General features: G+C 57.2%; 7 protein-coding genes across 7 annotated transcripts; 4 read left to right on the forward strand and 3 right to left on the reverse strand.

Moving 5' to 3' along the window:
* Positions 1-527: 527 nt before the first annotated feature.
* On the forward strand, positions 528-4,247 carry SPSK_00073 (DNA mismatch repair protein MSH3; the record flags this gene model as incomplete). The annotated part of the gene is made up of 1 exon (XM_016727053.1): positions 528-4,247. The coding sequence occupies one exon, from the start codon at positions 528-530 to the stop codon at positions 4,245-4,247; it is 3,720 nt and encodes a 1,239-aa protein (XP_016586408.1).
* A 608-nt stretch (positions 4,248-4,855) lies between these two features.
* On the reverse strand, positions 4,856-7,018 carry SPSK_00095 (uncharacterized protein; the record flags this gene model as incomplete). Its single annotated transcript, XM_016727075.1, has 3 exons — positions 4,856-5,333; positions 5,556-6,472; positions 6,563-7,018. 3 exons carry the CDS (start codon positions 7,016-7,018, stop codon positions 4,856-4,858), a joined length of 1,851 nt encoding a protein of 616 aa, XP_016586409.1.
* Positions 7,019-8,741: 1,723 nt separating this feature from the next.
* On the reverse strand, positions 8,742-9,809 carry SPSK_00150 (geranylgeranyl transferase type-2 subunit beta; the record flags this gene model as incomplete). Its single annotated transcript, XM_016727130.1, has 2 exons — positions 8,742-9,379; positions 9,443-9,809. The coding sequence occupies 2 exons, from the start codon at positions 9,807-9,809 to the stop codon at positions 8,742-8,744; spliced, it is 1,005 nt and encodes a 334-aa protein (XP_016586410.1).
* Positions 9,810-12,360: 2,551 nt separating this feature from the next.
* SPSK_00080 (RhoGAP group protein) lies at positions 12,361-15,304 on the forward strand (the record flags this gene model as incomplete). The annotated part of the gene is made up of 3 exons (XM_016727060.1): positions 12,361-13,060; positions 13,522-14,397; positions 14,487-15,304. The coding sequence occupies 3 exons, from the start codon at positions 12,361-12,363 to the stop codon at positions 15,302-15,304; spliced, it is 2,394 nt and encodes a 797-aa protein (XP_016586411.1).
* Positions 15,305-16,188: 884 nt separating this feature from the next.
* On the reverse strand, positions 16,189-17,472 carry SPSK_00137 (splicing factor 3B subunit 4; the record flags this gene model as incomplete). The annotated part of the gene is made up of 1 exon (XM_016727117.1): positions 16,189-17,472. One exon carries the CDS (start codon positions 17,470-17,472, stop codon positions 16,189-16,191), a length of 1,284 nt encoding a protein of 427 aa, XP_016586412.1.
* A 662-nt stretch (positions 17,473-18,134) lies between these two features.
* On the forward strand, positions 18,135-18,761 carry SPSK_00178 (uncharacterized protein; the record flags this gene model as incomplete). The annotated part of the gene is made up of 4 exons (XM_016727158.1): positions 18,135-18,161; positions 18,372-18,400; positions 18,503-18,539; positions 18,609-18,761. 4 exons carry the CDS (start codon positions 18,135-18,137, stop codon positions 18,759-18,761), a joined length of 246 nt encoding a protein of 81 aa, XP_016586413.1.
* A 471-nt stretch (positions 18,762-19,232) lies between these two features.
* On the forward strand, positions 19,233-20,280 carry SPSK_00152 (solute carrier family 25 (mitochondrial folate transporter), member 32; the record flags this gene model as incomplete). Its single annotated transcript, XM_016727132.1, has 2 exons — positions 19,233-19,386; positions 19,472-20,280. 2 exons carry the CDS (start codon positions 19,233-19,235, stop codon positions 20,278-20,280), a joined length of 963 nt encoding a protein of 320 aa, XP_016586414.1.
* Between the last annotated feature and the right edge of the window lie 225 nt (positions 20,281-20,505).

Genomic DNA, 20,505 nt, shown 5'->3' on the forward strand with positions numbered 1-20,505 from the left:
TTTTTATTTATTTTATTTAAACAAAATGGAAACAAAGAATATCGACTCGATACACTCATCTGCTGGACACAATCTGGGTTCTCCGTCAGGAAAATGCGTGCAAGAATTGCTGCCATTGTCTGCTTGTCTGCTTGTCTGTTTGTCTACCTTCAAACACAGTCGCCATAAGTCGCCTCAATGTCTATTTTCAGCATTTCTCACATTGTTTCTCGCTCTCCGATTAGTTCCCTGTTGTCCTCCGTGGTCTATTCATGCTTTGTTGTTAATGGTGTTGACGGATGTGGTTAACAACATTACATAATATCGATCCACTTTTATTAATCGCAATGACGCCTAGGCGCAACCGCTCAACGCGTCTCCTCAGGCGCTGGAAAGACGCGTTTTAGCGGCCGGCTGCCAAGGCAGTCGTCCAGATCGGCATTGACTATTGACTACACTCTCGACACTGACGACACTCTCGACACTGATGACACTGGCCACATGCCAACACTGGCAACCACGGAATATACTCGTCGCCACCACTCACAATGTCGACACCGGGGCCGTCGCAAAAGAAGCAGGCGACTCTGACGAGCTTCTTTACACCCAAGCCGAGTGCGGGCACCAGCAATGCACTGCCGTCGTCGAGTCCCTCCCAGTCGCTGCCCTCTCGGAAACTGAAACGACCTCTCGAAGACGAGGTCGACCAGAACAAGAGACAGCGTGGGAGCGGACCGAATGGCGCAACGAGCAGAGCCAAGACCACCACGGACGGCAGCAGCGGCCGGAGTCGATTTGCCCGGGCCGTGAAGCGGGCGAGAGGGGGCAACGATGAGGAGAACGACAGCGAAGACAATGTGGACGACGACGACGGCGGCGACGACGACTTTGTCCCAAAAACCGTGGAGGAGAACAGACAAGACGGGGACGACGGGGATGACAGGGACGATGCTCCAAAGCAGACGGCCGCCGCACAGCCATCGCCGTTGCGTAGCTCCGGTCGGACAGAACGCTACATCTACGACGAGACACGGTCGCAGAACGCGGAGACGGGGCGGGCACTCGGGGACAACCGAGCCGCCGCCGACAAAGACCCGGCCGACTCGTCCGAATCCGATGACCCCGAGACGAAACGCAAAAAGGCCGAGCTGCACCGCAAGTTTGTCAAGAAGCTCGGCCACCCAGACAGCCTGGCCAAGCTGCGACGACGCAATTTCGTCATTGACGGGGCGGGCGACGAAGGCAAAGACGCCGACGGGGCGGGCGACGAGGACGCGGAGGACGCGGGGGACGACGCGGGGGACGGCGACGACGACAGCGCGGCGGCGGCCGGGCGTGGCAAGCCGGCGGCGGGCAAGAAAAAGACGGCGGGCAAGCTGACGCCGGGCGACCAGCAGTATTTGGCCATCAAGCGGCAACACCTCGACACGCTGCTGGTGGTCGAGGTCGGGTACAAGTTCCGCATCTACGGCGAAGACGCGCGCATGGCCGCCCGCACGCTGGGGATTGTGTGCATCCCCGGCAAGCTGCGGTACGACGAGCACCCGTCGGAGGCGCACCTGGACCGGTTCGCGTCGGCGAGCTTCCCGGTGGCGCGGCTGCCGGTGCACGTGAAGCGGCTGGTGGCGGCGGGGCACAAGGTGGGCGTGGTGCGGCAGATGGAGACGGCGGCGCTTAAGAAGGCGGGCGACAACCGCAACGCGCCGTTTGTGCGCAAGCTGACGAGCGTGTACACCAAGGGGACGTACATTGACGACATGGGGGAGTTGGGTGACGATGCGACAGCGTCGTCGACATCGTCTACATCGTCGACATCGGCTGGCTATCTGTTATGCCTGACCGAAACACAGCGCGGGGGCCTCGGGGCCGACGAAAAGGTCACCGTCGGCCTGCTGGCCGTGCAGCCGGCCACGGGCGACATTCTGTACGACAGCTTCGAGGACGGCTTTATGCGCAGCGAGATGGAGACGCGGCTGCTGCACATTGCGCCGTGCGAGCTGCTGCTGGTCGGCGCCTTGTCGCGCGCCACCGAGAAGCTGGTCCAGCACCTGAGCGGCAGCGCCGCCAACGTCTTTGGCGACCGCACGCGCGTCGAGCGCGTCGCCGCCGGCGCGCCGGCCGACGCCCAGACACACGTGGCCCAGTTTTACGCCGACAGCGTGGCCGCGGCAGGCGCCAGCGACAGCGACAGCGACAGCCACGAGCGCGCCCGCCTGCTCGACACCGTCCTGTCCCTGGCGCCGCCCGTCACCGTCTGCCTCTCCGCCATGATTACGCACCTGACCGAGTACGGCCTGCAGCACATCTTCGCCCTCACAAAGTACTTTGCCGCCTTCAGCACGCGCCAGCACATGCTGCTCAGCGGCACCACCCTCGAGAGCCTCGAGGTCTACCGCAACGCCACCGACCACGGCCTGCGCGGCAGCCTGCTGTGGGCCCTCGACAAGACCACCACGCGCCCGGGCCACCGCCTCCTGCGCAAGTGGATCGGCCGCCCGCTGCTCGACCGCCGTCTGCTCGCGGCCCGCGTGGCCGCCGTCGAGGAGCTGCTGGCCGCCGCCGGCGCCGGCCGCCGCGACAAGCTGGAGCGCCTGCTGACGAGCACGCGCGCCACCGACCTCGAGCGCAGCCTGCTCCGCATCTACTACGGCAAGTGCACGCGGCCCGAGCTCGTGGCCGTCCTGCAGACGCTGCAGCGCATTGCGTCCGCCTACATCAGCACGGTGCCGTCGACGTCGGCGGCGGCCGTCGAGTTCAGCGTCGACGGGTTCCGGGCGCCCCTGCTCCGCGACGCGCTGCACGCGCTGCCCGCCATCCACGACACCGTCGTCGCGCACCTCGACAAGATCAACGGCGACGCCGCGCGCCGCGACGACAAGTACGCCTTTTTCCGCGAGGCCCACGAGACGGCCGACATGGCCGGCTACAAGATGGGCATCGCGGCCGTCGAGATGGACCTCGAGGCGCACCGGGCAGACATTGCGTCGGCGCTGGCCAAGAAAAACAAGCCGCCGTACGTCACCGTCGCCGGCATCGAGTACCTCGTCGAGGTGCTCAACACGGACCTGCGCCGCGTGCCCGCGTCCTGGGTCAAGGTGAGCGGCACCAAGCGTGCCTCGCGCTTCCACACACCGACCGTCGTGCGCCTCCTGCGCGAGCGCGACCAGCACAAGGAGGCCCTGGCCGCCGCCTGCGACGCCGCCTTTGCCGCCCTGCTCGCCGACCTGGCCGCCTGCTACCAGCCGCTGCGCGACGCCGTCGCCGCCCTGGCCACCCTGGACGCCCTGCTGTCGCTGGCCCGTGTCGCCGCCCTGCCGGGCTACTGCAAGCCCACGCTGCTGCCGACGTCGGCCGACGCAAACGATGCGAAGGACACGCCGGCCACGCTCGACATTCAGGGCGGGCGCCACCCGGTAGCGGAGCACACGCTGCCGTCGGGCTACATTCCGTTCACGACACGACTCGGCGGCGACGGCGGTGACGGCAGCGCCGGCCCCCGCGCGCTGCTCATCACCGGCCCCAACATGGGCGGCAAGTCCTCCTTTGTGCGCGCCGTCGCCCTCTTGACCTTGCTCGCCCAGATCGGCTCCTACGTGCCCGCCGACGCCATGCGCCTGACCCTCGCCGACGCCATCTACACCCGCATGGGCGCCCGCGACAACCTGTTTGCCGGCGAGTCCACCTTTATGGTCGAGGTCTCCGAGACCGCCGCCATCCTGCGCGCCGCCACCCCCCGCTCCCTCGTCGTCCTCGACGAGCTCGGCCGCGGCACCAGCACCCACGACGGCGCCGCCATTGCCCAGGCCGTGCTGGCCCACGTCGCCACCACCACGCAGTGTCTCACGCTCTTCATCACCCACTACCAGAACCTGGGCCGCGTCGCCGAGGCGCTGGGGCCGCCGCCGGGCGTCGTCCAGAACGTGCACATGCGGTTTACGGCGACGCGGCCCGAGGCTGACGACGCCGATGACAACACCGACAGCGACACACCCACACCCCACGAAATCACCTTCCTCTACGAAGTCGGCCAGGGCATGGCCCACCGCTCGTACGGCCTCAACGTCGCCCGCCTCGCCCGCATCCCGCAGCGCGTCCTCGACGTCGCAGCGCGCAAGTCGCGTGAGATGGAGGACGATGTGCGCGCTCGCCGTCTGCACGCGGCCGCGCGGCTCCTTGGCGACGCGCTGTCGCCGGCGACCGACTCGGACTCGCGTGCAGCGGCCGCGGACCAACTCGACCATCTCATCGCGAGCATTGAGCAGCTCTAGTCTTTTGTGCGTCTTGATCGTTCCTGGACAAACTTGCAATCACATCACACAACCAACATAGAACTACACTCATAGCCGGCGGTCTGGTCTGTCTCAATCATGTATGCTTGTAAACGCAACCATCTGACTCGATTTTGATATTAAAAATGACGAATGAAAGCAAGATGGAAGAAAACGGAAAGGAAGAAATAAATTCTATAACATATAATGAAACCGGGTTGCCATGCAAATGCAATATAAAATCAAAGAATTTTCCGCCTTGAAAGTCGCCCTCTTTGTAATCCTTTCCGATGCCCATTGTCCGACGACTGCTGCCCGGTTGCAATTGTTCTTCCGCCAACGCCGTACAAAGTAAAGGTAAACACGCAAATTGAAACACACGAACCAAATAATTGCAAACGTAGACCGCAGTAAACATGCCCTCGCGGTATTTCCCATGCCCTGTTGCACACCGTCCCGATGTCGTTGACGTTGTTCAGTCGACCCTAGTCCGACATTTCTCGCAGACGAATAATAAAACGACCAAACTCGCAAAGCTCCAGCAATTGTACAAGTTCACACATAGGCTACCTCTTGGCGATCAATGCTCACAGCCCACGGCCCACAGCTCACAGCTCAAATAGGCGGTCCGGGCCCGGGAGTGTAAGGTCCGCGTAGTTGGTGTTCCGGAGGCTACCATCCCGCTGGTCGGTGTACCCGAAAGGGCTGCCAGTCGGCTCCATGCTGAATCCCCCATAGCCGACACGCCGGTTGTCAGGAGCATGAAACGTGCCAGTGGTGCCGTCGGTCGTGCTGCCCGAGTTTCCACTGAACATCTGGCTGTCAAAGGGCGGGTACAAGCTGCTAGTACCGCTCCGGGGTTGGGTGTAGAGTGAACTGAGAGTGTTGTTGCTCATCCCCTGGTAGCCATTGCCGTACGCTGTCGGCTGAGTACTTTGATATGGAGGCAAGTGCGGCGACTGTCTACCGTTGTTGAAGAATTGACTAGAGGAGGTCGAATGCTTGAAGTAAGGAGAGCCATCAGTAATAGAGAGGTTCGAATCGAGCTGCTGCAGAGCGGGACGGTTGTTCAACAGTGGGTCGAAGCTGTATCAAGTCAGGTTAGCAACAACCATGCCAGAACAAAAAGAAAAGAAAACCAAAAACGGAAAAAAAAAAAAAAAAAAAAAAAGAAAAAAAAACCAAACAAATGTGGCTATCTTACGTGTTCCCGTGAGATGCATCAGACATAGACGTTTGCGGATCGACTGCAACTATGTCAGTAATGTATATAATACAGGGTCAAGAAGAGGTAGGTCCAATCCGAACAGGTCGCCGTCGTCCGCATAGTCGAGCACAAAGTTACCTTGAGTGTGGCTCTGTTCATAGTAGACATTAAAGGCACTTCTCGGCTTGGGGTTGTGGTTACTCAAGGCATAGACCGCTTCCTCAATCTCTGCTGATGTCTCCCGAGGTCCAGCCGTCGTCTTGTCCCTTGCCTTGTCAGCGGCCCGGGCCAATGGTCGTGTTGCGCGAGCCTTGGAAGTTGTCCGGCTACCAGACGCACGCACGTTGCGTCTTTTGGACGGCGGCCCACCCTGTCCGTCCTCCACCTTCATCATGCCGAGTGGCGTCAAATCCGACTGGGCAGAGTTCCGAGCCCGCGACTTCCTCTTGCGAGTTGGCGGTGTGTTGGGCGGAGTGCCTTCATTGGACGATGGGCTCGCGTAAAGGTCACGCTCCTTGCGAATCTCAAGTTGAGGACCCCAGACCTGCTCAGTGGGGGTGATATTCAGCGAGGCGGTTTTGAGCACGTCAATGGCATTGTCGTCCTTTCTTTGATTTCTTTTCTTCTTTTGGTCCGGTGTGGCAGAATCAAATAGATCCATACCAGGCCAAATGATGCCCTTGAGCTTGTTGGCCTCAAAAGACGAGTCGGCCTCAGATGGAGGAGCCACGCTATAATTGTCACCACGGCTACCAGGATTGCTCTCCATGGCAATGCCACTCTCCTCAGCGTATCCGGCGTGACTTCCAGAACGTGGTATTGTCGGGGTCGGGGTGTTGTAGAGCGTCCCATTCAGGTAGTGCATGTCTCTCCCCGAAGAGTAGGCATTGTCACGACCAGATGGCGCAGTGTTCCAGTGAGCCAGAGGAGGCAGAAGGGTAGGAGTGCGATGGGCTGACGCTCCATCTGTATCATTTTTGACATGCTCGATGGCGCTGGCTGACCGGGGCTTGGCCTTCTATAAAATACCAATTAGCACGTGCTCACTTGAATCTGAAGTGGTAGAGAGGTAAAAGAAGCAGCGCAGTATGGTGCATAAGAAACTTACAGGAGTAGCTGCTGCCCGACTGCGGCGAGGTGCTGCCTTTCCCTTACTTTTGGATGACATTCTCTCGGCCAGGAGACGCTGAATGTCATTGTCAGCGTACCACTTCTCAAACTTCTCCAGCTTGTCTTTCGCAGCGGTGTCGGTCTTTGCTTTGAGCCCCACGTTGAATAGCTGTTGGAGGTGAGCCTTGGAGGAGATGTGAGTCAGGAGGTGAGAGGCATCCGAGAAGGCCGGATTCTTGGGACAAAGAGTGCACTGCAGTGTGATGGAGTGCTCGGCATCCACCGGGACTGTGACCGTGTCCGCAGAAGCGGCGGCATCTGCCTTGGTTGCAAGGTCAACTTTTGGTTCAACAGCTGAGGGTATAGCAGCCGCAACAGATGAAGCTGCAGCAGATGGAGTTGTAACCTGGGTCACAGCCGGAGCGCGAGTTTCGATTCTTTTAACAGAAGCCATTTTGATCTGAGAATAAACTGAGGTCAGCCAGCGTTTTTTCAAAACTGACATTAGATGCAGGCAACGAAAATACGCAGGTGCCGGATGTGTCATAAATAAAAAATAACTGCGACTGCAATCTGATTTCAGATTGGACGGCATATGCTTCCCGGTAGGCGGCCGAGACACTTTGCCATCGAGATAAAATGATGCAAGATGGGAAAGAGGAGTGCGCTTCTTTGTAAAATGATTGTGAAGGAGGAGTGGAATTCCAAGTTGCGAGATAGGGCAAGCGGATGAACCAAGGAAAGAGGGGAAAAAAAAGAGCACGGCTTACATCAAGAGGGCGATCGGAAAGGTAGAGAACGAAGGACAGTTGGTAGTCCTTTGTGGATTAAACTGGTAAAGGGCCTGTCACATAAGGTCCTCTCTGCTGATGTCCTGTTGGAGTCTTGTCTATTTCCACGGTGCCACACTTATAGAGAGGTGGAAGGAGCGAGAGGGTATCTTGTGATGCAAAAGTAAGAGCCTGATGAAAAAAATGGTTAGCAGGGTGGACTTGAATATTCAAGCTGTTTTTCAGGAATCTCGATGTTGACTGACGTTTGTGTTCAGAATGAATCTGGACGACTCGATGGCGAGTAGCCGAAAATCAAATTCTAGCAAGGAGCAATCCATATTTGCTGCTGGAAAGAAGATGATCTCAACGAAAGGTGGAGAAAGGCAGAAGGAGAAAAGGAGAAGGAGATGCGATGTAAACAGTGACGAGGAAGAGAAAAGGATGGAAGAGAGCGGGAGACGAGGGAAAGAAGAAAACACGGCAGGTAGAAGGATACCGGCAGTAAGATGCTCGGAAAAGGGGGTTGGCGACCCCAGCGAGGTCGAAAGAAAAGGGGTAAGAAAACAAAAGAGATGACAGCAAGTGCGGAAACAAGAAGGAACGACACGATCAGACGGCACCCAGAATAGGGTTGCAAGAGAGCGAAATGAGAAGGAGCTCAGGAGAGACGGGACGTGATTTCCTGTTCTGTGCGTACAACGCCACGAGTTTGAAGAAAGAACGACTGTATCTTGACCGAAGTAAAGAAAGACGGCAAGAGCAGATCATCTGAGGAAGGCGCGTTCGAGCTGGGTTGGTGTTGCGTCGTTTGGTTGCTCGTTCTTGCCTGTCGTGTCATGAAAAATAGTTCAAAAAGGGCAGGAAGGACTGAAAATGTCGAGAGCAGAAATATGTCGCGGGGCATAAGGTTTTGGGGTTGGGGGGCCCTCTCTTCCTCGTGCTTTGGCCAGCCATCTTTTTTTCGAGGTGAGGAAGGTGCGAAGGAGACCAACGAGGCCTTCCTTCCCAAATGGGCTGGCCATTGTGCTCATAACTGCACCGTAGAAATGACCGAGGCCGCAAACGAGTACGTAAGCAGCATCGGCTGGCCATTGTCCGTTATTTGAGAAAGGCGCAAAATAGCTAGAGATTGAATAACGCACTTGGACTAGGATATGAATGGAAACCGGTTGTTCTGAATAGGATGTGGATGGCAGTACTTCTAAATGTGTAGATGAGATGCAGAAATGGTGGCCACGCTTCGACCGAGAAATGCTACATATGTAATCCTGACATGCGAAAATGGAGCAAGAGAATTAAATGGCTGAACGACAGATTGAGCCATAGCACTTTTGCCAGATAATGGGATCGGTGAATAAACTGGCAATGAAATCAAAAAGTGACGTCTTTGTCCCCGCTTCCAGATCATAACGGTGGTGCGGCACCGCCTCCAAGAACATTTGCAATCGTCGCCTTGGGCATACAATATCCTGCGTGTACGGGTTCCAGCCCCGGAAAGTCGAGCAGACACAATCCTGCCAATGCATAGACGGTGTGCCACACATCAACCATGTTGCCCGGGCGGTCGGCGAAGCCACCATTTTCTGGATCTTGGCAGCTCAGAATAAACGCAATCAGCGCGTCGCGATCAACCCAGTGCAGACGCTTGACCAGGGCCAGACTGCTCAGCACCCACCAGCTGTAGCAGACGTCCTCCTTCTTCTCGGGTCGTCCGTTGAGTCCACCATTGGGAACTTGACGCTCGCTCAGCCAACGGCCGACCTTGTCGGCATCAGCGAGGTCGAGGCGGCCGGCGACAGACAGTGCCGCCAAGCATGTAAAGACCTGGCCGGCGTGGGACTCGGCGCCGGGGCGCACGCCGTAGCCGCCGTCAAAGTTGGCGCAGGCGGCGACGTATGCAACAGCCTTGTCGACGTCGACAAGCGACAGGCGACCAAGCAGCGACAGAGCATTCAGGGCACCATAGAGGAACCGGGTGTCCTCTTCGCCCCATTCGTCGCCTTGGAATGTCCCCGTGGAGCGGTTCTGGAGGTTGGCAATGACTAATTGGACGGTTAGCAGCACAAGTCGCTTAGGGGCTCAGTAGCAGTCACGAATAGACGTACACTGTGCCACGGCCTCTCGGCCGCCACCCCGGTTGTCAAGCTCGTCCAGGGCATTGATCATGGCCAGAATCTGGACAGCGCTCACGGTATAGAGCATATGTGCATCATGGCCCGGCGCTGCCGCGAAGCCACCGTTCTCGCACTGGCACGACAGCACAAAGGCAATTGTCTCTTCGCGAGGGAGTGCGTCCGGTCTCCTCATGAAAAAAAGGGCTGCCAAGCCCCAGTACAGACCGTTAAGACGCAGATGCTCCGTCAGCCAGTACTCGTACTCATCTTGGCGTGAGTTGAGACTCTGGATGTACTTGACGTGGGCGTCGGTGGCTAGCTGGAGCTCACTGGGAAGCTTGTCCTGCTCGTCGGGCATCGCGGGTGTACGATCGGTCTTGTCTGCTCTCTAGTTCTGGGATGTTGGAGCCGTGTCGGTACAGACAAACACTTGGATGCTGCTTTTGGCTGACGTTTGGATGCCTAAGCTATCATGTCGAGATGGCTCACTAGCGGAATTTGTCACGTGTGGCCACCACGGTCGCAGCATAAGCGCTATGTATACTGTACGTTACGTGCAAAATGTCCGTCATAGACACGGTGTGGTTAGTTGTATGGGCCATCTCAAAGTGACGGCAACAAGCGGACCGGCCTTGAACGGAATGGATCACTGAACCGGTCCGAGGACGCCCAAACATTACGGCTACACCCAGCCGCGGCCTGTGTGACTATGACCGTCCAACAGCCTCGCGACGTTCAGATACAGGGCCGTGGTAGGCTGGTTTCGTTGGTAATCGCAACTGGGCGGTATTGCTGCAGCCCCACCAAAGCACCCCGCCTTTCTTCCAGCGTGTAATTACAAGCCTCATTACTGCCGTACAAGGTAGTGTTGCAAGGTACTGGTTTGTCGGGAGAGCAATGCAACGGCGACGCAGTTGGATCACAGCGAACCGCCCACTTGAGTCAACAATTGCGAGAGAGAGAAGATACAGAGAAGGTCAGTGTCGGAGTATTAAGCTAGATAGAGACAGGACAATACAAGGTACAAACGAAGCCGAGACGAGGGTGATGCGCGGCCACTGAAGAAAAGCCAGCCTTTCCTAAGACGATAAAGTGCCTGCCTTGCAAGCTTGTCTGCAAGAAGACTAGTCCAGGAACCTTAGATATCCGTGCCCATGAGACCCAGCGGATTCAGTTCCAACAACGCCAATAAAGGGGCAAAAAGAAAGTGCAAATGGGAGGGCACGATCGAGCTTAGACATCAGACGGTCACGATTGTAAGCAGGGAAAGAAAAGGAAAACGGACCGTGCTGTCCTTTCCTGCAAGCGCACAAAGCACCAGTCAGGCCACTGTCACCTCACTTCTCCCTCATTCTGCAGCGTCGAGTGACCGCCATTTACACGGATGGGAGACCCCGCTTCGTTCACAAGACCTGGTGCGCGTACGGCGGATGCGAAGAAGGACCTTGCAGCTGCGTTCTCCGCTTCTCCTGCCAGTCAAGCCATCCCAACATGTCGTCTCGTCGGAGACGCATACAATTTCTCGGGAAATTTTGCAACCCACAATGAGACGCCTTTGTGCAGAGAGTCAGACAGTCAGAACGTCTAGACCTCCGTCGGCCACTGGAGAGGACTTGGACCGCGAGCTTCGCCAGGGCCAAGCCGTCCCTCGGCGTCGTGCACCGGCAAAAGCCCGTTCCGACAACCAACACTTCGTGCACAAGCGATCAACTCATTCCTGACTCCGTCGTGTCGTCAGAACGTCGAGTGGGGCCGTCGCTCCTGCACTGCTAAAATCCGCCGTGTTCACGACCAGGAGCGCTCGCGCTAGCTCACTTTCTTGCACAGTAGCCCCCCTTCTTTCGCTCTCCCCCTCGAGCCCCAACGCAAAGTAGCGAAGACGAAGAAAGGGGTGGGCAGGAACGATGATGCTTCCTGCCAAAACCGTAGCCACACAGGACCCTCCCAGCCGTTGAGTAGAAGGAGCCATCCAGCGCGTTAGTGCCCTGCCCCTTCCTCCGCATCTTCCCACTACAAGAGCCCCTGGAAAGGCAGATGCACGTTTCATGTCCCTTTTTTTCTCCACGCTTTTCCTAGAACAGCGCTCCGTATGATACCACTCTGGGCCCTGAAAGTGGGAAACATGACCGTCAGCCATACGAAATATGTCGTAGAAACATACGACACACTTCGTCCTGGCGGGACAAGATCGCCGTCGCTTTTCCAGTTTCCTCTTCGCTGTTCTACACATCCAAGGCCATCGTTTCGTGTTGTTTTCTTGTTGTCCTGTTTCTCGCCCTCTTTACCGCTTGGTCGCTCTTTCCTCAGCCTCCCTCGCTGCCTTCCCAATTCGTCCTCACCTGTTTCGGGTCTCCAACAGCCCTCGATCCTCGTCCCCCTTTGAAATTCCAAATTCAAAACAAGATCACTCCCCCCCCGATCCCGCCCTACCTCTGTATCTTCGCACCCACTTTATCGCCCCGTTCGCGTTCGAGCCGCCTTGTCTACATCTTTTTGGAAACTGGCGCCCAAGCCCCCGCTGTCGCCCTTGTCCTGGATCCCATTTGTCGCAGACGTAATCTGCCTATTCTCTGCCCCCCCGGACCACCTTTCCCACTCCTTTGTATACGAAGACGCTCGCTGGCCAGCCACTCCTACGGCCGGATTTTCTTCTTCCCCTCACCCGCACAACACTTGGACCTGTGCAAATAATCCTGCGCAAAACAAGCCCAAGCCCGCGCGCCGTTGGGACGTAGGTGCAACACACTTGTCGTGGCCTTTTTTACTTTCCTGCAAGAGCGATCTGAAAAGGAGCGGCGGCAAAGGGGCAGACAGCAGACAAAGCCGACTCCTCTTCCCTCCCCCCTATCCAGACAGGGACGCCAGGCATCAGAGACTGTCACTCCAGCGAGCCGCTGGCGACCCCCAAGATGGGACGTAAGCCAGCACCGCAGCCGCTGGCCTTGTCGGGGGAGGCGCTCCCAACAAGCGATCACAGGCTTCCTGAAACCCTCAAGATCGTCTCCCCAGACGAACCCCCGTTTACGTCTTCGACACGATCGCCCGCATCGCCACCGCCTCTCTCGTCTCCGTACCGCCAAGGCCAGGCACAGAACCACACCACTCGGCCTGCTCAACCCCAATCTCAACCTCCTTCTGTTCCCCAGGCGCAGCCGCAGCAAAAATACCAACAGCCTCTCCACGTCGCCGACCTCGTCCAGCAGCCTCTCGACGACATCGACAGCCCCGGCTATCCTCCGCTTTCCAACCCAGCCAGCGCGACAGGCTTTGGCTACACACAAGCGCAACAGCTCCCGCAACAGGGCCAGCTCACGTACCAGCAACAGCAGCCGTACGGGTCGCAACAACAGCAGCAGCAGCAGCAGCAGCAGCCTCACAACAAGAGCCACGGCCGCCACAGACAAAACGACGACAAAGCATCCAAGTCCTCCAACTTCTTCTTCCACTTTGGCAAGTCGTCAACCGCTGCCAAATCGTCTGAAAGACTCGCATCCAGCAGCACAGCTCCGGTCAACTCCACCACCTCCCAGCAGTTTGCCGACCAACGCAGCGAGATTGCATCACGAGGTTACGGGTCCCCGAGCTCGAAACAAACGTTCAATCGATCAGGTAAGGATTGTTTTTATTTGTTTTATACACATCATCGTATGACACAGAAACGGCTTCGTTTCGTGTACGATCAGCACCTCTTTTATGAATAGCCTCCCCTCTGCCTTTCTGTACAGAGGATCGACAGGAACAGGAAGAACGAGACTGGGGAGGGTGGCAAAATGCACAATCCATAAGACAGAAAACCGTACGTTGGTCGTCGTAAGACGGCCAGCACAGTACGTCGCAAGGACGAATCAACCAGAGCGGCAGTGCAAACCGCCTTGGCCTGGGGACAGCCCGCGGCCAAAATACCCCTTACTAAACGGCTAAGAGCCTTGTGCTGATTTGGGCCACTCCCTGCCGCCACCATTCTTCCTCCCTTGCTACCTACTGTCGACCTTTCGTACTTTCTTAACCTCTCCCTATCAATTGCCTTCGTTTGAACGATTCCTCGCGCATTCTTCTTTGTGGCTAAACAGAGTCCTCTTACGCAGATCACAACGCGCAACTGAGAGCGACCACATCCAGTGGTCCGACACGCTCCGAGGCGTCGCTTGTCTCGTCGGCAACCGAAGTCGACACTTCTTCCTCCAGTACACCCACAGGAAAGAAAGGCAAACAGAAAGTCTTCAATCGCCTTGGCCGGACCAGATCAATCCACGACGACAACAACACTCCGCATCCTCTTAACAGCAACACGAGCAATACCACGGCCTCCAGTGCCAACAGTCCGGGTTTCCAACGGGACCCAGGAACCGCCGCTCAAATGAGAGTGGTCGACCAGCCCGAGCGCGCACACCAACCTACTCCTTCCCTCAAGACGGCGCCTCCCGCCCAGCACGATCGCAGCTTCCGCGAAATGATGTCTTCCTCGCATCGGAACCACTCGGCCGATCGGGCGCTGGGTCGCGACGTGCCCAACAACCGGGACAACCACCATGGCCACCGTGGCGACCGCGGCGATCACTCTCGGGCGCAACCCTCCTCTCTTCGCGACAATGGCGGCTACACCTTTTTCAACGGCCTTAAGAATTCGTCGAGAAGCGCAGCAGACATGATCAGCAAGGGCCTGTTCGGCAAGAACGGACGCAGTGGAGGAGCACCAGAACCGCCCGTTGTCGACGACGAGCACTATGTGCTCAAGGTCATCAACCAGCCTCTGCGAGAGCAGACTCGCTTGACTCGGATTTCCAAGCGCCTGGAGGATTCGCGCGATAGAACCGAGTTCTGGATGCCTGCCTTCCCATGGCGCGCCATCGACTACCTGAACTACAAGGGCACGGACGTGGAGGGTCTGTACCGAGTGCCCGGCAGTGGTCCCCAGATCAAGAAGTGGCAGCGAAAGTTCGATGAAGGTACGTTGCTGGCGTTTCTCTCTGCACAGTTTGGTGAAACAAAAAAATTTATTTACATCAATGTGACGGCATGCTAACCTACGGAACAGAGTACGACGTCGACCTCTTTACGCAAGATGACCTGTACGATATCAATATCATTGGCTCCATGCTCAAAGCCTGGTTGCGTGAGCTTCCTGATGAGCTGTTCCCCAAGGAGGCGCAAGAGCGGATTGCCCGCGAATGCGCAGGCGCCGAAACCGTGCCTCAGATGCTCGTCGACGAGCTCTCGAACCTGCCACCCTTCAACTACTACCTGCTGTTCGCCATTACTTGTCATCTGAGTCTGCTACTGGCCCACTCCGACCGCAACAAGATGGACTTCCGAAATCTGTGTATTTGCTTCCAGCCGTGCATGAAGATTGATGCCTTCTCGTTCAAGTTCCTGGTGTGCGACTGGCGCGACTGCTGGAAGGGCTGTATCAACGAACCCCAGTACATTGAAGAAGAGTATCGGCTCTTTGACATGCCGCCTCCGCGGGGTATCGGCACCGTGAGCCATGACGACGAGGAGAACACGTTGGACGTTGAGATTGACAATGTCCAGCGGCCACCACCAGCTGTTGTCGCGGGTGGCGATGACCGGGCGCCTGACCGAGGCGGCTTAGACCGTCAGGTGTCGTCTTCGGACAGCGGTGCCCAGTATGGTAATGGCAACAGCAACGGCAACAGCAACAACAACCACAGCGCAGACAAGCCCCGCTCCAAGAAAAAAACGGCGACGGCCGAGACAGGCAGTGTAGCGTCGAACGAAACGCTGTCGACGACCCTCACGATTGAGAGCCAGCGGGTGACCACTCCACCAACACAGTCTGGTGATCTACGACCCCTTTCGCCTATCAAGCCGCTCTCGCCTCTGGGCTTCTAATCGTACTCCCATATCTCTTTATCAAGGTGGCAGAGGCCGCGTCTGGCGCGGGGCTTGTCGGAACGAAAGGAACGGTTAAACATGTTCCACGTCCTTCTTGGAGCCCTCCGAAGCCTGTAACCAAGACAAAAGGTTGCATTTACAGAATTTGTCCAATATCCTTCCATATCCCATATCTGTTCATGATATAACGTCCTTTACGAGCCATTCTTTCCTGTATTTCATGCGGCCTTTGTTTTCTCGAGTCTCTGTTTTTATTGCGTCGTCTGCGGCTTGTTTTTTGTTCTGTACGGGTCGTGCGTCTACTTTTGCCAAGTTGTTCTCTTCTCAAACTGTCGTTTTCGAATATTACCCCTTTTGTACTCTTTTGTCGTTTCGTTTTTGTCGTTTCATCGTCTTGTCGTTTCCCTGTGGCGGATTATATAAATCTTTTATGTCCATTCTGACACTTTCGGCCGGCTTAGGTACGTACTACTTTGCCTTTTGCTTTTCTCTCCTAGCGTCTGCTTCGTTTCTTTCCTGATGTATGGTTTTACTGGTCGTTTACTTTTTATTCTCGTTTTCTGTATACCCTCCTGGATCTCTTGGTCCTTGATATTTGCCGGATATATAAGAGCTCGTAATAGTCATTTTCATTTTCCAATAAAAAGCAAACGTCATTCTGTACTACCAATTGCCTGCATTATTGTTTCGCATAAACAAGTTCCAATATACTGGTCCTCGTTTACAATAAACTAAATACAACGAAAATAAAACAATTCGAACTTAAAAAAACACCACCCATGGTATTTTATTATTCCACAAGATACAAACTTTTCAAACAATATCGTAAACGCCATGCCAAAAAGTACATAAAAAATCCTCCAGCCTATATCCACACTTTTCTACCTCCGTGCATACCCTGGAGGGGGTGGCGGCATTCCGTTGCCTGCTGGTGGGAAGCCTAGCTGGCCCGGCGGTGGTACGACGGGCACATTGTTTGCGCCCGTGGAGAATCCGGGTGGCGGCATATTGCGGTAGCCACCCGGGCCTCCGGCAGGAGGGCCACCACCACCGACACCACCCGGTGGCGGCCGCGCAGGGAGGCCGTTGGGCGCCACGGGCAGACCCGGACCACCGCGACCACCACCGCCGCCTCCAACTCCACCAAAGTGTTGTGGCAGAGGACCACCGCGACCGCCGTAGCCACCGCCTCCCTGGCCGCCATACTGTTGCCGTGGGTATTGCTGTTGCTGTTGCTGCGGTTGTTGCTGTTGCTGTTGCCCCAGGTATGGCAGGTAGCCACCTCCTCCCGGTCCCCTTGACGGATAGTTGCCGCCACCGTTCACCTGCTGCTGCTGCTGTTGTGGTGGTGGTGGTGGTGGCGGCGCACCGCCGTTGACGCGATTCGGGTTGTTGTGGCTGTTGATGGGCAAGGGCGTGGCGTTGGCACTGGTCGCGGCGGACGCGGTAGGTCCTCCTCCTGCTGCTGCTCCTGGTGCAGCACCATTTGTTGCATTGGCGCCCGAGGCCGGGCGGTTCATCAAAAAGGCGGGCGGCAGCGGCTGGATCTCGGGCACGACGTTGTGCTTCTTGCCCTCGGCGGCCAGCTTGCGCTCGGCCTCGTCGCCGTGGCGCTCGCCCTTGCCGTCCTTCTTGTAGGCGTACTCGACGGAAATCTGCTTGCTCAGCAGGTACTGGCCGTGCATGGCGGCGCGGGCGGCGTCCGAGGCCTCGAAGCTGTCAAAGTTGACAAAGCCGTAGCCCTTGGACAGGTTGTTCTGGTCGCGGATGACGTTGGGCGCAGCCACGAGGCGGCCGAACTGGGCAAACGTATCGTACAGGACCTTTTCGTCGACCTGGGGATCCAGGTTGTTGACAAACAGCTCGGCGCCAATGTCGGTGGCGCGCTGGCGGTCGGCCGAGGCCTTGTTGACGCGGACGGGCTTGCCGAACAGGCGGATGCCGTTGAGGCAGCGGGAGGCATAGTCGGCGGACTCGGGGGTGTCGAACTCGACGAAGCCAAAGCCCTGGTGGTGGCGAGAGACGCGGTCCATGGGCATGTGGACGTTAACAACAGGGCCCATTTGCGTCATGATCTCCCACATGAGGGGCTCGACGAAGCGCTCGTCGAGGTTGCCGACGTAGACGGTGGCCTCCTTGTTCTGCTCCCAGTGACGGCCCGCCATCGTGAGCGAGAGCAGGTGGAGGGATATTGCGAGGTCGACAGTTCACGCTGCTCGCGATTCTAGGCTGGAAACGGGTCGTTGAAAAGATGGTATGTCACTAATGCTGCCGTAGATGGGCCGTTCGAGAGGATGGAAGAGTCGGCGTGGCGGATACGAAGGTCTGAAATGGCGGGGGGCAGAACATTCGTTACAAGAGGTGTGAGGTGTGCCTGTCCGGCGCATTTTGGAGACCTCTGGCCAACGACACAGAGCTTTGCGTAGAACGCAGGCCAAAGCTTGGAGCGATTGGCAAGGCTAGGAGCACGGAGCCCGGTAGCCGGACTAACGAATTTTCCGCGCTAAACAATAGCTGCTGATGGGGTGGACATAGCAGCGACAGGCGGTTCAGCCGGGTCTCCAGCACCCACCAAGCGCCACATCCTAGCACCTCCACGCCACGCGCCAGCGACTACCCGACAAAATTTCTTCGGCGCAGAATCGCCAAAGCAGTCAACCGCAGCAAACCGAACCCGGCAACACATCACGACTTGTGCCACGACTTGTGCCACGACAGCTCCATTCCGTACGTCGACAAACCCCATCAGTCAACGGATGCTTCGACGTCTACTTTCAGCAAGCGACTAACCGCTCATACAGCCTTGTCAACCCAGCTCACAGTAACCATGTTTTCCCTTTCAGAAGAGTCCAAGGTACGACAACACGACGACATGGCGGGATCGACGACATTCTACCCCGGTCTAGATGATGGGCTTGGGCAAAGAGACATGCTCTAACAGAACGACACATGTAGGAGCGGATCAGCCGCATCATTGACATCTCCCGCGTGGCCCTCCACTAGTATGTGCTCCCTTGCTTGCATCGCAGCGTTGGTTTTGACCATGGCTAATGTTTTGCTGTAGTGGCTACCTGCCCCTGGTTCTCTACCTTGGTATGTGACCGTATCGTATGGGATGGGCGACGACCAACGACAAGCAACAAGCAGGACTGGTGCTATTGCAACCCGAGCGAGCATTTTCTAACTTCTACGCAGGCTATACCCGCAGCGAGCCCCGGCCAGCCATAATCCGGTACGTCGACCATGGATTTTGTATTTTCGGAGACGACTCCTACTTGCTAACAAACACCCCGCGTCATAGCCTCCTGTCTCCCCTCTCGTAAAGTTCACTTGGCGACGACGATACGGCCAACGGCGTCAAGGCAAGCTCCTGGACATGTCTCGAGACCCTGTGCGAGCCGGCAATGGGCCACGGGTTCTTGTCAATGGCATGCGTGCAAGACACAGCACCTAAATCCAGAGCGATGCATGGACGAGCAAACACACAATGTTTATGAACCAAAAACTGAGACGAGAAAACTGGACATGCTCTTTCGTCGACGGACGTTTTTGACGATGTGCGAAAGGCTTCTTTGATGCCTGGTTTCCAGGAGGGAACCGACATCTGTACACTAGTTTGCGAAACGATGGAAAAGGAATATACCACTCAATAGATCCAAGCCCGTGTTTGTGTTTTGTTGCAGTTTGTTGTTGAAGTTTGTTATTCTGTCGTTGAGATGTGTGTGTGTGTTCTGATTAGTCATCCACATATCGACGGTCAAAGTGCGTCATAGTTTGGCAGTGGGGCCCGTTTTCGTTGAATTTGGCTCCACGACATTTCTAGTTTTTGGAAGCTTCCCCAATCCATGTCTTAATAATCTTATTTATCCCGACCTTTTCGACCGGCAGACATGAGCACGGTCCCGCCACAATTCCGACCCAACTTATGACCTCTGCCAGCGACGCACGTCATGCCGGTGCTGCCGGTCCATCGTCGGGCCCGTCGCCGGCTTTTGTCGAGGCGGTGGCTGGCCTGACGGCCGGATCTACGGCGACGCTGGTCGTGCACCCGCTGGACATTGTCAAGACACGAATGCAGAGTGAGTTGTCAAGGCCGGAGCCGAACGATGCCGTTGGAGTCTTGACGAAAGACTAACACAGAACTCCCTTTCCTTCCCCTCCCAGTTTACAGCAAAACGGATGCACACGGCACCGCTGCGGTACGCCCATCGACGGCCTCCGTCGTGCGCAGCCTGCTCGACGCGCCGCACCCGCTCGCCGCGCTCTACCGCGGCCTGGCGCCCAACCTGCTCGGCAACGGCGCCAGCTGGGCGGCCTTTTTCTTTTTCAAGTCGAGGATGGAGACGCTGCTTCGGGCCACCGCCGTCGCGCCCGGCCACGACTTGCGCGCGCCGCACTACTTTGTGGCCTCGGGCCTCGCGGGCGCCGGCGTCCAGATCCTGACCAACCCGCTGTGGGTGCTCAAGACACGCATGCTCTCATCCGACCGCCACGCCGCCGGCGCCTACCCGAGCATGTGGGTGGGTGCGCGGCGGGTCCTGGCGCACGAGGGCTGGCGCGGGTTTTACCGCGGGCTGGGCGTCAGCCTGATTGGCGTCTCCCACGGCGCCGTGCAGTTTGCCGTCTACGAGCCGCTGAAGCGGTTCGTGCGTGATGGCGCCCCAAAAGACGGGCCGTCCGCCGTCAAGGCCAGCAACGAGTCCACCCTCGTCGTGTCGTCCCTGGCCAAGCTCGTGGCCGGCGCCGTGACGTACCCGTACCAGGTGGTGCGCAGCCGGCTGCAAAACTACAACGCCGAAGCGCGCTTTGGGCGCGGCATTGTCGGCGTGTCGCGGCAGATTTGGCGCGAGGACGGCGCCCGCGGGTTCTACCGGGGTCTGGTCCCGAGCGTTGTGCGCGTGATGCCGGCGACGTGGGTGACGTTCTTGGTCTACGAGAATGTCAAGTACTACCTGCCGCGGTGGATGGCATAGGGCCGAGGAGCGCGGTTGGGCTTGGGAAAGCCCTAGCTTGATGCATTTCCTTGTAAAAACAGTTTTGATATAGACTTTGACCTCTTGGTCCAGCATTTAGAAGTTTAAAAGTATTCCCACCTCACGTTGGCCTTGCAATGTCAAGCAGAAAGTGCCAGTGGTTGAGAACGGCGGTGTAGAGAAACCGTGACGGTACTTTATCTGAGGGCTCCAGCATCAGAAAGT

Source organism: Sporothrix schenckii (assembly GCF_000961545.1).
Source record: "Sporothrix schenckii 1099-18 chromosome Unknown Cont46, whole genome shotgun sequence".
Lineage (NCBI taxonomy): Eukaryota > Fungi > Ascomycota > Sordariomycetes > Ophiostomatales > Ophiostomataceae > Sporothrix > Sporothrix schenckii.